The sequence below is a fragment of the Ptychodera flava genome, chromosome 3 (assembly GCF_041260155.1).
Source record: "Ptychodera flava strain L36383 chromosome 3, AS_Pfla_20210202, whole genome shotgun sequence".
NCBI classification, from domain to species: Eukaryota; Metazoa; Hemichordata; class Enteropneusta; family Ptychoderidae; genus Ptychodera; species Ptychodera flava.
The window spans coordinates 9811552-9831133 of NC_091930.1; the positions used below are offsets into that span (position 1 = coordinate 9811552).

At 38.6% G+C, this 19582-nt stretch overlaps 1 protein-coding gene across 1 annotated transcript in view; it reads left to right on the forward strand.

Annotated features, from left to right (window-relative positions):
• The window catches only part of LOC139129518 (uncharacterized), a 31267-nt gene extending 12307 nt beyond the window's left edge, over positions 1 to 18960 (forward strand). Inside the window, exons 4-17 of the mRNA XM_070695153.1 lie at positions 4193 to 4260; positions 4569 to 4673; positions 5484 to 5778; positions 6487 to 6554; positions 6845 to 6955; positions 8285 to 8443; positions 10493 to 10677; positions 13066 to 13225; positions 13857 to 13962; positions 14998 to 15160; positions 15701 to 15842; positions 16468 to 16633; positions 17277 to 17464; positions 18577 to 18960. Coding sequence (XP_070551254.1) covers positions 4193 to 4260; positions 4569 to 4673; positions 5484 to 5778; positions 6487 to 6554; positions 6845 to 6955; positions 8285 to 8443; positions 10493 to 10677; positions 13066 to 13225; positions 13857 to 13962; positions 14998 to 15160; positions 15701 to 15842; positions 16468 to 16633; positions 17277 to 17464; positions 18577 to 18617 — 1957 coding nt within the window. The 3' untranslated portion in view covers positions 18618 to 18960. The remainder of the gene's footprint in view (positions 1 to 4192; positions 4261 to 4568; positions 4674 to 5483; positions 5779 to 6486; positions 6555 to 6844; positions 6956 to 8284; positions 8444 to 10492; positions 10678 to 13065; positions 13226 to 13856; positions 13963 to 14997; positions 15161 to 15700; positions 15843 to 16467; positions 16634 to 17276; positions 17465 to 18576) is intronic.
• The last annotated feature ends 622 nt before the right edge of the window (positions 18961 to 19582 follow it).

Here is a 19582-nt window from a genome sequence, read left to right on the forward strand (position 1 = left end):
TTTCAACAATAACAATGCAGTTTACAACCATAGGGGCTGAGTTGACAAGCTGGATACTGTGTATATCAACATTCTTTGGGGAGAAGAACAAGGAATTATGGTTCACATTCAAAATAAAAATGGTGAAATTATCATCAAAAGTTAGCAGCACTGGGGCTTTAAATCATATTTAAAAACTATCTACTGTTGATTGACCAATCAGAGTGCTCAATTCAGGGTGTTTTATTTACTCGTAAAGCCTTGGTCACCAAATTCCAGAAACAAATGACAGCGCCGTAGTAAAGTACTGTCCAATCAAAAGTGAACATGTCATATTCTGTAGACATCTGGTACGTTTTAATATTCAAATTTGGTAACACAGCGGAAACCAGCTGCAACACAAAATCTGCTGTGCCCCAGGGCATTTATATAATGTGGCCTAGGGCATTTATAGGATGTTCCATTACATTGGAGGGCTATTTCACAAATAAAAGTTTTAATTCATATCCTAAGCATGTTACATTGACAAAGGGGACGGTTGACGTAAACACATTGAAAACGAAAATATATCAGTTAGGGGCGATAGTTTTTAAGTCTGATAAAACCCTCGTACTCGGGCTCGTCTGGTATAAAGTCCAACCCTACGATAAAATGTCTCGGCCTGCGGCCTCGACATTTTATCGTTGGGTTGGACTTTATATACCAGAAGAGCCCTCATACTCGGGCATTATCCTATACTATGAAAATTATATCAACTGTCTTTTATATATTGCAAAACTACGATTAGAAGGAACCCTTTTTGTTGTAATAATTGAAGAAAGAAATAGTTACTAAGTTTGGTTTATTTACAATCTGTAAAGATGGAAAGCAGACAAAAATTTTAGATAAATATGGCATTAATTATCTTGGTAAGAAATACATGTGTAATTGTTCTTGATAAATACCTAAATGTAAGTAAATGCAACCCCCTGGATGTTTAAACATAAAACGCAAACCGTAGTCCTTTAACGGCTTTTTACGCTTTTGCTAACCGCGCGCATACTTCTGGCGAGTCAGAGCTTCTGTCCGCCAGGCATGGCCGTAAAATAGACTTGAGTTTTTTCCGATACTGCGGCACGTTAATTAAGGTAGTTCGCTGCTCGAAACTGAACGAGTTCAACTGTTTCTAAGACTTTCCTCGATGAAAGTGTGAACTATTCCCTTCAAAAATAAAAAAAAATACAAAAATTAAGGGTCACCGTGTAAAATTTGGTCCTGGAGAAACAAACTACCTAACACTTTGCCAATGTTTTAAATTCAAAATAGCCGCCATGCCTGTGCCAACTCTATGAGTAAAACCAAATTTTCGACTTTCACAAAATAAGCCAGTGAAAACTTTATTTACTCGAAGACCTCAATAGTGAGTCCAACAAGGTACAGATCAAAACTGTATTGTACTAGAGGCCGAGTATCTGTCCCGAGGCGTATTCCACCTTAACAACGTGCGTGAGGTTACCATTGTCCTTCTGCAAACAACGAGTCCATTACAAAGGCGAGACAAGAAATAGAATAGAAAAAACCTGAATACATGCCCTAATGCTTGAACAAAGTCCAAGGTGTGAATATAACCTAGCACACTGCAAGTCAGGGCATGATGATCTTAAAACAACCCTTGTCATATAAAAGCCTTTTCTCCTGACAGCCTTTTCATTTTTAGCATACCGTCTATTGTAGTTAAATTGGCACGTCATGCAATGTAGACTTCGGGGTCATTGGGACGACCTTTATGAGATCCATAACATGTACATACACGTACTCGCCGACGGCTTTGACCGGGACACACACATACCACCGAAGACAGTTGGTGTCTTAAATGTTTCCACGACGCGCGTGAATCATTTAAACGACGTATATGCAAAGTTTTTAGTGACGTACTTTCTCGTCTGTGCACCGTCATGGCATGATTACACTATGTGATGGAAGCGTACAACCCCCTCCCCTCAAGTCGTAAATATCATTCGTGCCAATTACCTATCTATTGATTTACTGCTTACTCTCTGGGTTAACCGCACAATTCCCACGGTTATGAGGCTCTACGATGACGATGCATTTTGTCCATCGATAGGTGTGATGGTCCACTCTGTGGCAAATTCGAATGCTCTGAATGATCACATATATATTTTCCGAGCTATGATAATTTTAAGGTAGAACGTGCCTCGGGGACAGATATTTAGACTCCCAAATTTCTACAATATTTTTTTCAGATCTACCACTCGTGGGGGCTCATTTTAAAACTCTTAGAGTGAGACAAAATTCAGCCTCTTACTTTTTTGAAAATGGAAGGTTTACTTTTTCCCACAGAGATACCATTTTGAATTTTAAATATCGGTTAATGTTAGATAATTCACTTCTCTAGTACCAAATTTTGAACTGTTACGTTATACTCCTGATTTTTAATCTCAATTTGGTCAGAGAATGGCAATTGAAAGTTTCATGAGAAAGGTTTGACCGAAAGTTTAAATATTTAACTGCCGAGGTGCGTAAACCTAAGGCAGTTACAAATAACAGAAACAGGTAAACAAATGCTCACGTCTTTCGTTATTTATTGCAGGTGTGTGTAAACTCAAACTTTTGCCACATGTTTGCAACTTCATTGAAAGTATTATGATCAACATAATGAACAATAATATTCACCACAGATAAATTCTAGAGGTCATTAAGTATAAAAATGTGTAATTAGCTGAAATGAAAATAATAAATTTCTTTGACTGCTGTCATAGTATCACCATTTTATATGGCAAGTGTAATTGCCTTTGGTCAAGAACTTCAAGCTATAGATGCTAAACTGTGAAAGCTCATTAGATATGCAAATTATAAAGTTAGCTGACGTTAAAATTCGAAATGACTTTCAATATTGTTTTAACCTTGTATAATCAATGTACATAGCATGTTTTGCCAACTTTGAATAAGTAAATCCCGGTATATATCCCTAAGTAGGAAAGTTCATTAAATATGCAAATTGGGAAGTGGATGAAATAAAATGCTTAATGACTCTTAATAATGTTGTCTCATAGGATCTTTAACGTACATAGTGAGTTTCGTCAAATTTGATGAAGTCAATAAAGATATATAACCTTCATTTGGAAAGTTCATTAATATGTAAATTAGGAATTGGCGGAAGTGAAAATGCTTAATGACTTTCAATAATGTTAAATCATAGCATTTTGAATATAGATACGAAGATTCGTCAAATTTGATTTGATCAAATCAGATATATATCCTTTATTAGGAAAAATCGTTAAATATGCAAATTAACAATTATCTTTCATGTAACCCCTTAATACCTTTCACGGCTGATATATCTCGGTGTGATAAACATTTGTAGCAAATCAAATTGAGTGCAGTCGTTTTCAATGTATATCCATTTTTCTAAAATCATAAATTATGCATATGAACAAAAAGTGAGCCAGCCACACCTACCAAAAACTAATCCGTTCTTGCCAACTGAATCTATGTGCCAGTTTAATTTGATTTTAATCTAATGAGCCGTTTTTGAGATATCGGGCCCACAGACAGACGGACAGACAGACATTGCTGCCACATTAGCTCACGTGTGAACACGTGCGCTAAAAATCAGTCTTCTCAAACGTACTTTTCAAAATTTGTTTTTATTTATTTATTTATTATTATTTATTTCAAGGAAGACCAACGGGAACAAGTCCCATTTACAGGCTCCATAAAATATGAATTAAAAATATATAAAGTACAATAAAACGACAAAACGATAAGCAACACACAGACGACAAAAAATATAAAACAATTTAAAACATCTACAAAGTTAACCATGAAATTCTGACCAGGCGTCTGAAACTTCGATAAGATGAGGTAATATCAATGGCACGATGGCAGGGTTGGAAATGCACAATTCATTTAAAGTAGCCATACATCTTTGAAGTGCCGAGCATTTAAAAACATTGAGTTTACTAACTGCGAGTCTAAAACAGTGTGAGTTCTTGTTCTCTGGGGGAACATCAAAATTAATCAAAAAAAAGAATTTTATGGCGTTTCAAGCAAAATTCAAAGTCATTCCTTTATAGACATAAACAAATTTTTGCGAAAGAATTGATTAACTTTAAACGTTTAAATGTATTCTGTATATCTGTCTAGGTTATCGTTGTTTCTACGTTTTCGCGGGTACTTATGTTTCCTTTAATCCTAAAATCTCTCTTTGCAGTGCAGCACACGGATTTCAATGGGTCGATTATCCCTGTAGCGGGGGAGCTGGTTTCATATGTCAATACGGTGAGCACCATTATGGACGTTACGAATTTAATACTTTTATCTAAAAAATTAGGTCAGCCTACTGTGATGGACGTGCTTGTAATGTTCTGTCAAACATTTAATATATTGTAGTGATACAAACTTTAAAGCACACGATAGTTTATATATGTTTTTTCCCCACTGTAATCCATTGATCGATCGCAGCAACCGTTTATATCGGCCATTTTGAATTTCAAATATTAGTAGTTGTGACGTTAACGTTTTAAAGCCCTACAATGTGGCTACTACTATTTGGTCGTCTTGTCAAGTTTTCGTTTCTATCGTGACAGACTGCAACCGCGATCCTTTCTGGTGTGTTCGCGGCGAAGTCGCGCACGCTGACGACACGTGCAGTTGTGACTGTGACAACAGATGGGGCGGACCATTATGTGACGGTTAGTATGAGTATTGTACTTTCATTTCATTCTTCAAAATCGTCTATGTAAATGCCGCGAATTACTGTTTTCAAGTGATTTGTAATGGGCACATAAATGTCAATTTTAGGCATACCTATTTTCTTAATACCATCATTAGTCAACATGACCTGTATATTATGAATCTCACCAGCCGCCCCTCCCCCCGCTCTCTCTCTCTCTCTCTCTCTCTCTCTCTCTCTCTCTCTCTCTCTCTCTCTCATTCTCAAAATATCGTAATGAAAATATAGACTCAGTAGAATAGCAACAACGAACACTTCCACATATATAAGTTACCGTTTTAAAAGTTAATCTTTCTAATGTTTGTGATGTTGTTTCATTGTTGCCGCGATATTTAAATTCTCACGGATGCATTCCGGGTACATACATACGTATACATGTCATTTTGTTGAGCAAAATGGTCAATCAGCTTTGACATTCAGTAAAGTCGTGTTTCAGCCTTAAACAGAACAGAAAATGTGCGTTTCAAGTACCCTGCAGGTCAACACAAAACCTTGATCAGGACATCAGCGTTTGAGAATTCTGTGAATTCTTTCATCATCCGAACAGTGTATGCAAAAAACAGTTTTAAATTATCATTTATCAAAAATTTGAATAAATTGCAGTTGCAGGTATAAGCCAATCAGAAACAAGAATTGTTACAATCCAAACAGCTCATATAAACAGTTAATCAGTCAAGATTACGTCATCCAGATGACTTGTTCATTGGTTGGAGTAGTCAGAGCACGAAAGACTAATTTGGCTATCGTCTGTTGTAATTTCCATCTTTAGAAATAAAAGTGTATGTGGACCCCCTCTACGAAATGGGCACTTCTAAAGCCTCATTTGCCGATGCCGACCAGTTCTGCAAAGAGAAGCTAACTACCGCCCCAAGCGTGAGTAGTTTCAAGTTGTGGAAATCCCTCCAGGAGTTCGTCGGCAAGAGAGCCTCGCTCTTGGACAAATTCATCTACATCGACCTTAGACTGATAGACGGCGTGTGGGTGGACAGCGACGGCAAAGAACCAGAAATCAGCAAATGGCTTAGTGGGGAACCTGCTCCGGGAAAGGAGTGTGCCGTCATAAGGTATGCCAGTAGAAGGTGTTCACTTCGGACGCTCTGAGTTGTTTTCGACATGTTACCACTAACACGATTGGAACTAATTTTTGGATAATTGGATGGTGATGTAAGGTCGTTTTAATCTGTAAATGTAATCTCCTCTACTTTTCTTTTTAAGTTATACACTTGTTTTATGAGTAATTTCTAATATTGCAACATTCAGCTATATGGCACCTAACACTTTTGAGAAATTTGAAAAATATGCATATCCAATGATCTCAAATTAGTTCCAATCATGTTCACTAACAAACACATATCGTATGTCAAATTTCAACATCACCTAAAACACAGTATAATGGTCCTGCCCTTCCATATACATGAGAGTGAAGAGCTAAGGATAGTTTTAGTTCTGTCTGTCTGAAGATGGCAGGGTGCATGGAACTTAAAAGGCGGTGGTCGTCGGAACGGCGCTCAAAGGTCGCTAGGGACCCCTACGGCCGATATGAACACTGTATCCAAGCTACGTTGGCGATTGATGAAAGTTAAAACATGTTTGCCTTAATGTATACTGTAAAATTTAAATGTTGCAGCTATTTTGACATGATGTTCTATATATAGTTCATGAAATACAATGTTTGTAAACAAGAAAGTTGCACATGCGCCGTTCCGACGACCACCGCCCTTTAAGTAACAAATTATATTATTTTGTTTTTCTTTTTCCCTGAACGTCTTCAGCCAAGCCGATGCTTACAGATGGATATCAGTCGACTGTGAAGAGGAACACAAATACATGTGCAACTTTCGTGAGTTCATTGTACTTTAAGTCTGTCTGTGTGTCTCTCAGCGTATGTACTTCCGATTGCCTTCGCACAACTGTATGTTTTAGATTCTCTTTGTTTGCAATGCGAATGGTTTGCCTGTACGTCTGTTTATCTGTCTATTTTCTGCCTGCCTGTCAGCGGACAGCTCGTCTTTAAGTACTCTCTTTCACTCGATACAACTGCCGGCCTGGAAGCTTGCCAGTCTTTCTTGGCATTTCATTTTCTGTCGGCCTACACATGTACAAATGACATGATCACATATCACCCGACAGAATGTAACAAAGGATACGAGAAATGGTGTGTCCATGGCGACATTATCATCAAAACTAGTGGCGCTTGTTCCTGCCAGTGCTGGCCTGGATCCTATGGGGAAAGATGCGAAGGTATTTAAACAAACCCTTTGCTATGATCTGTTTCGTTTGTGTGAAATCTCGTGACACGATGAACTCTCACTTTTTTCGGAAATCACGCAACTTTGGTATTTGCTGAGGTTTCTCTGTATTGAAAATTTGTGATTGTAAATAGAGTAATCTGTCAGATCGCCTCTGAACACAGAAAGACGACGCTGTCCATCGTAGTGCCCTCCACAATCGGTCTTGAAACGCCCATTGTTAGGTATGATTGCTCCTCGGGGACAGGTATGCGGAAGCTCAAATTTTGCAAGTTCGGTCTACCAACTGTAGGGTCTTATTTTCAAGGTCTAGGAGAAACTTAAGTTTTCAGCGGCATATATTTTGTGAAATCATGTGTAATTTGGCCCACCGAGTTAACAAAGAAGAGGCAGACATTTTGAAAAAAAACAAGCGCCGGTAAATATTGATTGAATTGTTTCTATAATACCAAATTTTTTACAAAGACTAGTGCTTTTATTGTTGCTATGTTTTCAAAAGGGTTAATTCAAAGTTTCTTTTAGGGAAATTATACTCTTGTTCCCTGACCCATTTTCCCCGGTAGAGGGCGTCGCCACGCCCTCTACCGGGTAAAAAGGGCGAGGGAAGCAGACTTGGGAATATTATAGCTAAAGATAAATCTTTCTATTTCGACGCGCGACTGGTGGGATAAGCCCAAGTGCTGACAGAGTTTGATATCGTTCATTCTCAGGAATTGCTTCCCCTTTTCCCCATTGCCAAGAAGATATCAACATTGCTAAACTTGCCAAGGATAAATCGGCTATTAATCTTTTTAAATATGTAAATGAGTATTCTTTCATGAGCCTAGTAAAAAATTAAAGCTCTAGAATGCAGAAACGTTTCAGCACTCTCATTTTCCGATTGATTTTGCATCCTTTGTTTTGTGATTCCAATGCAGCAATTCTGTCCCCCTACACTTGTCATTTGTAAGTGCAGAATAACGCACAAAATGTCAATAAATTTAAAGTTTGAAGTCTCTTGAAGGTAATGTGGCATATTGTGTTGCAATTTTTTAAATCGACAGCACGAAAATAATTAAAAAGCTGTAATACATTTAGTTAAATGACATGTACATCACATGTTTACATCCATATCAAACTCTGTCACTAGGAAGCCTGAGCGGCGTTTCAAGACCAGGGGTGGAGGGGACTGTGACCGCATCAAATATTTCTTGTGATTCCCCCCTAAAATATTGATTTCACCGATCCTTTATTTGACAACAAACGCAGATTATTCCGTTCTAGATGTGTACCGGCATTAACTCGTGTACTGTGTCTCTCTGTTCTCGTTTCAATGTCAAAGAATACGACTATGATGACGTCATCTCCAAGACCATCATGTTCTACGAGACACAGCGGTCAGGACTTTTACCTTCAGGTAACAGAATTCCATGGCGAGGAGACTCTGCCTTGATGGACATGGGTTACCATGGTGAGGATCTCACAGGTGGATGGTATGATGGTGAGTAATCCTCGAATTTATTTCATCCTCTCCGCCTATTACTCTGTCTGCGAAGGTTTAGAAAATATATTCTAAATCTCGTTTAAGACTGTTATTGATCATATTCCTCTCCATGCTGATCTCCCTGCGTGTTACTCTCTGTCTGTCCATCCGTCTGTCTGTCTGTCTGTCTGCCACGGTCTGTCTGTCTCGGCAGCACTGCGTATTGGCATTATCTAAAGGACTCGATTACATCACGTGTCAGGTAATTTGTTAGAATGTTAGACATCTTAGCATGATCCATCTTCCATTGTATATCATTATTTCGAGTTTTATTTCAACCAGCTATATCGAACGTAATGCACACCATGAAAACAGGTGCTTTAAGTATATAGACAGCGCCTCTGTATTACCCCTATTTGTAACAATCAACCCTATTTGTAACAAAATTTAATTTTCAAAAAAACTTTGCCGTATATGTTGAAATATTAATAAAATATGCATATTTGTATGTTTGAGGGCAATTTTCCTTTTTTTTCCTTGTCAAAACTCATTTTTCCGAAACTGCTTTTGTTACAAATTGGGTTGATTGTTACAAATAGGGGTGACATGTGTCAACCCTATTTGTAACAATCAACCCTATTTGTAACAAAACCTAAATTTCAAAGAAACTTGGCCGTATTTGATGAAATCTTGATGAAATATACATATAAGTATGTTCGGGGGCAATTTTCTTTGTTTTCCTTGTTGAAACTCATTTTTCCGAAAATGCTCGTGAGATTAACTTTCGTTGTGCAGGTTCCTAGGGATAAGAGCCCTACTCGTAAGATATAATCAAGTCGTGCAGATACATGCCAAAGGTTTGTTCGGGGCAATTTTCACCATTTTCGGTCAAAAATGTTAAAAATCTTGCTTTCTGACCGAAATCATACAAACCTATATTGGCAATTTTCTTTGACACGTCAACCCTATTTGTAACAATCAACCCAATTTGTAACAAAAGTTAACCCCATATAGGTTTAGTATGATTTCGGTCAGAAAACAAGATTTTTAAAATTTTTGACCGAAAATGGTGAAAATTGCCCCAAACAAACCTTTGGCATGTATCTGCACGACTTGATTATATCTTACGAGTAGGTCTCTTATCCCTAGGAACCTGCACAACGAAATTTAATCTCACGAGCATTTTCGTACAAATGAGTTCTGACAAGGAAAACAAAGAAAATTGCCCCCGAACATACTTATATGTATATTTCATCAAGATTTCATCAAATACGGCCAAGTTTCTTTGAAATTTAGGTTTTGTTACAAATAGGGTTGATTGTTACAAATAGGGGTGATACGTGTCACCCCTATTTTTAACAATGAACCCAATTTGTAACAAAAGCAGTTTCGGAAAAATGAGTTTTGACAAGGAAAAAAAAAGAAAATTGCCCTCAAACATACAAATATGCATATTTTATTAATATTTCAACATATATGGCAAAGTTTTTTTGAAAATTAAATTTTGTTACAAATAGGGTTGATTGTTACAAATAGGGGTAATACAGCCTCAGGGACTCTCAAATTTCTACACTTCTTTTCTGATCTGCCAATTGTGTGGACTCCTTTTAAAGCTCATGGAAAAAGAAAACTGTTTTAGTTTGACGAATACCCCAAGCTTAATTTTCACCCTAGAGTTAACACAGCAATGGCGGTCATTTTGAATTTTAAATATCGCAGTATGTAGCGTAATTTGCCTAATTTGTTTCGCTAGTTCGAAACTTTACACGTTGAACACCGATTTTTATTTTTACCGCTTTTTATAAGGGAATGGCTGAAAGTTTCATTCAGGAAAGTTTAAGCAAAAGTTTGTCTTTCACTTTCGAGGCGCATACTAACTTAACTAGTATATCGTGCTTTACAATCAATCATGATTGATTAATATGAGGCCAACTTTCTCCGATAGAAGCACCTCACCTTGGTTACCCCTCCAAAGTTATAATGATTGGTCCCTTCGTCGTTATCAGTCTTGAATGGTATAATTGTTAACCAATGACAATTCAATTCATCAATTCACCCTCTCAACAGCCGGGGATCACATTAAGGTCACGTTCAAGCACACCGCCACGGTGTGGAAACTGGCCTGGGCGTTCTTGGAGTTCAGAGACGCGTACGAAGAGGCCGACCTCCCCGATGTCTTCTACGACACGCTGGTATGGGGAAACAACTACACCATGAAACTACACACCAAACCCAACGAGTTCTATGTACACGTAGGTCTCTTTAATAGTACTTAATGTTTTTTATATTATTCTGTCAAGCAAGCGTCAAATTATGCACTGTTCGTTTGTACACTGCAAGATCCGAGGTGCAAACTTTTTATAGACTCCCCTCTCGCTATGTATCGAAGTGTTGCGAATGTAGCGAAGGATGGGAAAAGAAGTGTAATTCCAGCGAAATATATCAATGCGCAGCGTGTTTAAAGCCGCACTTTTCAATCCCAAGTTCTCGCATTAGTGGAGTTCTCCTCCCAGTCAAACACTTGGCCAGTACGATGTTTGATTTCTGTAACATTAATTACACAAACTGATCTCAACCTTTTGTCACCTTTTGCTAATCCTACAAACAGAGTTTATACAAGCGTTTGATTGACGGTCGGTTCAAATCACCAACGGTCATTGATTCCCCACCACAAACGCTCGAATTTCCTAAAAAATTGTCTTCCAGTCGCGTTAGACTTTGAATATAACAACAGAATTCGATCGGTGTACTTAAATTAACTTCGCTACACTTTGCAACACCTGTTCTCATTTGCATACAACTTTGCACCTCCGTAAGTTGCATTTGATGCCTTTGTTAGTCAGTGTACCGAGTTCCATGACCATTATGTCCCCTATACATTGTTTAATATCATCGTTGTACTACGGTCTTTTTTAGAGTTTACGGTTCCAGGTGTGTATCCGACGATGCAGTGACGTCATCTCAGACGTGAACACAGCCCTGACATTTTTCCCTAAATTATTTTACCGTCAGGAAATTTAAACATGTTTCTACTTGACTACTACTGTATGAGCAAAATGAAATCTCAGTGTTACTGATCGGTGCCGTGACAAGTCTTGTATATGACTTCACATCTCAGTTGTATTAAAAACAAACAACAAACAAAGAAAACCTACAAACAGAAAGACGAGCCGAACTTGTCATTACAGCAGGCGAGTAAATCTGAAAAAAAAATACATGCCTATATAGGTTTTGTGTATCTTACTCAAACAAGATGCAAAAGCTCCGATAACATTCTACGGACGCAATGATATTTGACAGAGCTGTCCGACTTCCAAATAAAGTCAACACGCGCCGAATCCTTTATACACCACTGAAGACAGGCATGTCAAAATTGTTTTGGCTCGAAAGGTATGTCACTATTATAATGTGTGTGCGTGTTGTGCTATGCAAAACAAACATAATTGATCACAAAAATAATCCCTTAATGACAAGTTGATATATATGAACACCTGTTGTATTTTCACCAGGGCTTACCACAGTGACATAGATATCTGTATGTGTTTTTGTGTCACAATGGTGACATGATATTTCGAGGTACTGTAAACTGTGGATCAATATTGTTTCGACATTGTAAAACTAGATTGCCTTTCGACAATGGAATGCTGTCGCCATGGCAAACAAAAATGTTATGAAATTACCAACGTGCGAATGTTCGATTTCAATTATCAGTATGAATCAAGCTAATATACGAGCCATGTTGATCATGTCTTGCATAGTTTGCTCCGAATGCTATTAATAAACATGTCCATTGCGATTACTTCAATTGAAATCGGTGCATGTAGGCCTAACGTGCGTTGCTGAACTCTTGTGAATAAAACGATGCCGCTGTATTTCTACACGTCATGCCATCCCAAGGCCATTTCACTTTGTTCATGATATTTGTGGTGCGCCTAATCTCAATTTTGAGCCCGTGGCGCGAGACAACTTGAACTAGTAAACATCAACCGGCAACGACCACACAAACGACTTGACCAGTTCATGACATTTATGTGCACGACCGATCGTATGTGCATATAGAGAGTGAACTGGTCAAATACAGAAAGGTATACCCGTTACTAGGGTGCTTTACCACAGTAACTATTAACACTTTAACAACATAATATTCTACTGCGAAACGTTGAAACATCGTTTTCTCTACAACTGGAGATTTCGCTCGTGTTTCAAGTATAGTATATAATATGGCCAATTCAGTGGTATTTTAAAGCGAGAGGGCTGCCTCGTAATCACAGAGATTGACGATGAATGGCTAGCTCATGTGAAGAAAATTCAGTATTTGATGCATGCGTGTTTACACTGGTAACCAGTTTTGTAGCTTTACAATTTAACTGCAATAGGTTGCGAAATAAAGTTTGGTTGTGCCCCTCGTTTATACGGAGCTGCTACGGCAGCTGTCACCATTTTATATATGCACGGCCGCGGTTTTAAAATTTTAGATATACACAGTGGATGTTGGGATATGTTGTGTCATGGTTCCCGTACGCGCAGCCGCAGTCAGGACGACCCTCGCTTTAACGGCCCTACCGATTATATTTTTTCACCATCAATATCGAAGTACAATGGAAAACATGGTAATATTTGCCTTCTTTTAAACTTCACAGGTGGCTGACCCTAAACTGGATCACAAGTACTGGGGCAGACCAGAAGAGATGACGATGGATCGACCAGCTTACCCTTCAAATGAAACCCACCCTGCCACTGAAGTGGCGGGAAACGGCGTCGCCTCTCTCGCGGCGTCGTACCTGGTCTTCAAAGACGTTAGTGAGTATATGTCATTTGAATTCGTTGAATAGAAAAAACACCGTGGGGTTTCAACAGGTGACAGATAATAGGCGACAACGTGAATAATATTTGTAATGTGGCTACCTGAGGAGTTTTTGACGATCGGCAGTTTTACGGTTTCTCACTTGTTTATTTTTGTTTATTTATTTTTTTGTTTTTGTATCTTCCACGAGATAGCAGGAGGAGGCGGCAAAAAGAGAACTGTGATTTTTAGCGTTAGGTCGGAAAGACATGATCTTGAAATCCATTTTCTTTTCGCGTTTTGTACATCGACAAATCATTATTTGTAGATTTTCCACAGTCCGTATATAAATTCATTAAATTCTGGATCAGATACAAATTCATGACCGACAGTGTCACTCAAGCTTAGCAGAGACCGACGTCAGCGATCAAAACTCGATTTGGTTTCTTCCCCACCGCATAATATATGAATTTTCCCTAAATTTACACTTTTGTAAGAAATCAGCTTTTCCATAAAAAAAGTGATTTTTGTTTTGATGATGTTTATCCCGTTTAAACCATCCCTTCCAAAATGTAATGCTCTATCCCTTACGAGGAGATAGGGGCAAGATGTCCTGATGATATTGATATCCTTTTTTCATTCATACAGATGGATTATATGCAAATGAATTATTGCGTCACGCGAGAGAACTTTACGACTTCGCCAAACAGTTCAGGGGAACATGTCAGGACAACATACCCGAATTAGAATTTCAGTAAGTGCAATGTATTAATTGTGAACATTCAGACAGCTACGATTACTTTGCATACAAACATCCACATGTACACACATTCACTCTTACCTGCCTGCCTTCATGTTTGCCTGCTTTCATTCCGCCCTTCCTTTCTCCCCTTCCCCTTACCTACCTATCTACCCACCCACTACATACATACATACATACATACATACATACATACATACATACATACATACATACATACATACATACATACATACATACATACATACATACATACATACATACATACATACATACATACATACATACATACATACATACATACATACATACATACATACAATACACACATACACACACACATACATACATACATACATACATACATACATACATACATACATACATACATACATACATACATACATACATACATACATACATACATACATACATACATACATACATACATACATACATACATACATACATACATACATACATACATACATACATACATACATACATACATACATACACATACATACATCAGAAAATGAAATCATGCAGCGAATCATTTCTATCTCCCATAATATTTCTGAACACTGAAACTGCTTTTCGACGGGACTGATGCTTATGAAAATTAAGTGCTCCCCCTAGCTGTTTGAAAAATACATGACCCCCTTTGCAGTTTTCAAATGTGAGGTGACCCCCCCCCCTGGATTTTGCCGGTCCATCCCCGGCCGCAATAACTGAACGCTCCCTAAGGTCAACAGCTACAGCTGTCTGTCAATATACTTAATTGGCATTCCCTGTAAACCATAGACAGAAGTTCTCTACTGTCTATGTCTAAACATTGTAACGGACAATACAGTACGAAATTGCACTTTACTTTTATATTTACTATTAGTTATTAATGATTTTAGTAACAAATCTCGCGGCAAAAGCTAAGTGCCCGTTGCCCTTTTGTGCTCCAACTGCGTTCAGCAATCGAAGGTCTCACAGTCACCGTACCTCATACACAATATTTCTAATGATATTTTACTCCAGGGGCGGGGATTACGAAGACGAACTCACAAACGCCGCTCTCTGGATGTACCTGGCTACCAACGAGACAAGTTACCTGGACGACGCCAAAGAATTTTTCGATGAGTTTAAGCTGAAGAAGACCGACGCCCTGTTCACGAGAAACAGGGTTACAATCGCCCTCCAGGTGAGTAGTATCGTAGGGGGCGCTAGTGATATGCCCTGTGGAGAGTTTATAAAAACAAAGGGGGGAACCGACAGAGATGTTTGTATAAAGGTATTCGCAAGTAGATTCTTAGCGGGCATCATCACCGGCGGGCAGAGAAATTTTACACCACTGTAAAAGGCCTGGCGAGAGAGCATTGCGCAGTGTTGGTTGGCTACGTACTACGTTCATGTTAAGAGAACGCAAAATGGTTCGGTTTGGAAGGGACTTTTGCGTTTTATAAAAGGGCAAGTGTTGACTTTTTGTGGCAGGGAGTTTAATTGAAAGGGGGAACTTATAACTTGGACAGGAGAGAGCTGAATTGAGAGAGGGGAAAACTGGTAACTTGGAGGTGAATATCTTTAAATCACGGTGCAGAGGGGATCTCTGCAAGTCAAATCAGTTCGAAATATTTTGGAAAAGTAAATTTTATGCGAACCATTGGTCAACAAGTCTCAAAATGTACTAGATAGTTTCACAAAGAAATATACACTGCAATCATGTTTTTATTTTTATCCATAGTTAATGATGTACCTGACCACGAACGACGATCAATACTTGGAACCATTTGTGGATGGTCTTTCCCGATGGGAACGAGATAAGTGTACTTACACCAGGAAGGGGCTGGCGATGTATACTTGGAACAGACCGATGAAAAGAGCCGGTATGTTGATTTGCTTATCGTGTTTTAGCCACCAAGGACGACTAGCACGTAACGACGATGACGACGAAGATGATGAAGATGATGATGATGATCATGAAAACTATGACGACGACGACGTCGACGGCGCCGACAACGATAATGATTAGGACGATGAAAACATATTGACTTTACAAGTGATGTTCATGATGATGATGATGATGATGAAATCGATGACGCCGCCGACGACGACGAAGATGGTCGGATGGCGCTCTTAGACAGATACTCGGCCTCTTAGAGTTTCAAAATACTTTTCTGATCTATCATTTGTGGTGGCCCATTTGGAAGCTATTAAAGTAAATTAAGTTGTGTAATTTGGTTTATTTGGTACCAAAATGTGCCAGGTTATTCCTAATTTTTACTCCTGATTATAAAAGAAAACAGTGGATTCTTTCTTAGAGGAAATTTTGAGCAAAAGTATGTCTTTCAGTTTCAAGGCTCATACTACCTTAATTATGCCTTGTTGGAAACAGCGTATAATATTTTCAAATAAGTACACTCAACTTGAACTTCACATTTGCACAAAGCGCTCGACGCATAGAGTTCTTGCATCACCACCATTTAAATGTACTCGGCCCTTCAATTCCAGCGGACATCAGCTTCCTGGCTCTGATTGCCGCTAAACACGGAATTCACAGCGAAGAGTACTTCGACTTTGCACGTGGTCAAATCCACTATATCCTGGGAGATGGAGGAAGAAGCTACCTGACCGGCTTCGGACGATATCCCCCCGTCCGTCCGCATCACAGGGGCGCGTAAGTGGGAGATATATTTGCCTAATTTTGGAATGTAAGGACAAAATTTTACTATCATATTGGAAACAATATTGCAAGTAAGCTTATATCGACTCAAGAATCAGCGTACAATGCAGCGACAATGCATGTAAAATTACAATTGTTAAACATCCAAAAATCCTCATGATTCGTACTATTACATGTAACAAATTCCATACAAGTTACCTCGATGACCTATAGTCGCTTCACTGTTTAACAATAATGTACCATTAAAAAATTTAAACAGTTTTATTTAAATTGTCTCAGTCTGTCTCTAATATTCTAGCTGACTGTCTGTCTTTCTATTTACTTCCTTCTGTTAGTCCATTTACCTTTACAAACTCTCTCTCTCTCTCTCTCTCTCTCTCTCTCTCTCTCTCTCTCTCTCTCTCTCTCTCTCTCTCTCTCTCTCTCTCTCTCTCTCTCTCAACCTAACAATCGCACTCGGCCCGTCTTTCTATCCATCAAGGTACCGACCCGTACATTGTTGACATATATTCACTTGTGCTGTCGATTTCTTTAGCTTGCTTCATTGACCAATTACAGTCGCCATGTCTTCCAATCAATACTGACGTAACAAAAAGTGTTACAATTTATTTCTGATCAATTTTCCCCTCGAACGAAGATCCTGTCCCGATTTACCCGCACCGTGTGGTAAGCAAGAACGTGACTTGCCTGACCCCAGTCCACAGACGTTGTACGGAGGGTTGGTAGGCGGACCGGACGAGAGGGAATGTTATTTCGATCATCGAAGGAACTGGATTCAGAATGAAGCTGGTATTAACGTGGCGACGTTCCAAGGGGCGGTTGCAGGTACAGTGCGAATTGTCTTCGCTCAACACTATCCAAAATTGCATTTTGAACGATTATGTAAAATGAATTTGGCGTGACGTCATCGAGGCCTGTCACGTGTAAAGTAATACACTTCTTAGAATTGAAAGACTTTAATGTTTGTTCAAACTTTCATCAAAGAAACTTTCAACCAATCAAGTTGTCCTTTAAAATCTGAATAAAACACAGGAGCAACCGTTGCTAGTTTTGGTAATATCGAAACAAATTACCCAAAATTTCCCGGCATAGGAATATTCCAAATGGCTGCAACCCATGTGTAATCTCTATGGGGAACATGAACTTTCGATTTTCACAAAAAAAGTTGGTGAAAAGATTATTTGTCCCACGAGCTTGAAAATGAGTAAAAAAGTATTGTAACGGTTTAAGAGTCGAAATATCTGTCTCCTAGGGGCATTCTATTTATTCTAATTTATACACACTTTGTTCAATAAGTTCTCTAATTTCGTCTCGTTCGCTGTCTCTTCTTTACCGTGACATGCGCCCTCAACCGTCTATTTGAAGCGTACAGGCGGCGCATTGTGACACGTAGCTTTTCTTCGATAGTCTTGTCGATTAGATAGACAACGGTAGGCAAGGCAAACCATCGCATAGTCGATTAGGCTCTGATAGCTGATCTAATATACCGTGTATACCGAAGCATGTGGTCTTATCATTAAGCCATTTAAAGAACATTCTTTGAATGCTGTCCTTGAATTTTGGGAAACCTACACGCCAGCCAGGGGAAAAAAGCAAACACAAATGTATTTACATAAGCTCAATTTTTATTTGGTTTCTTTGGAAAAATAGTATTTTCATTTGATATAGTGTTAACATTGTGTTTGTTTTCTTAATTTTCTCTGAAAACCTACCAGCACTGAGACTACAAATAAGAATTTTACTCAAAGCGCCTTAGCGGGTTGTTGGCCACTTCAGATAGTCATATTACAAAATTGAAATTGAAAATACATGTATGTTATCTCGCACGATAGAAGCCTTCGTAGTTGATTCGTTGCTATGTGAGTTCGATTGATTAGGATCCATTACACGAAATTTGTTGGTTCACCGGTTGATTCTGAATGTGTCTTTTTTCACAGGCTTGTCTCACTTCAGGAAGCAAAACGATGGAACTCAATAAGGCGAGTGACACGGTGGGGTGGACGAGCTCGCTGAGAAGGACGAATAAATTGTAACTTTTCGTTTCACTTTCACTGACGTCGGACCACGCGTTCCGATTAATAATATTCGCTTAAAATACCCGTTGTTGTCTATCTTCCTGTTCTAAACAAATTGTATAGACGCATATAACCAGATTAAGAGTGTGATGCCTTATTTCATGATGTGCGAAAATTTATCATTTCAGTCGCTTGATGGCACGGTGGAATGACAGCACGCGGCGACTGTTGTGTTATTTATTGCGCTGTAATCCACTGCACTTCAATTTTTCTTGAACAATACACGAATAAAAATTTAACAAACCAAAATGCTTGATTCAGTTCTCGTGCAAATATGTTCTGTGATAAAAAATACCCTATTGGGCCATAATAATGTTCTGCTTCTGCGAGCTCTTTTGAGTCACATGTGGTGTACTCATGTAAGAAACAGGAATTTTGTCACGCGTGTTGTTTTCTCGAAAATTGTTCACATAGAAATATCATCAAGTTATACGTTGCTTTTTATTGCAATTGCGCCCTCATCGCCATGCAGAACTCAGTGGACAGTTATTCGGCCAATGTGTTGCTGTCTTTAATTTCCGTCCTTCCCTCACTACGTAAAACTGCGAAAATTGAGATTTTAAGTCCAAAGTATAACTGCATAATATACCCACCCATCTCTACAGTCGATTTAAATCAGATTGCAATGAAGGGAATGGGTCGTTGGAACCGCACCTGTCAGACTTTTTTGTTTACAATTTATTTTCTGCACGATATCTTAATGCATCACGTCAAAATAGCTGAAACATTTAAATCTTTACGATTTATATGGCAACAAAATATATGTTTTTAACTTTAAAGCCCCAGTATTTGTAACTTTTAACCTTTTTTTATGTTCGAAATTACATATTATTCTCTTACATCCATCGTGAAATGTTGTTCAGTAAAG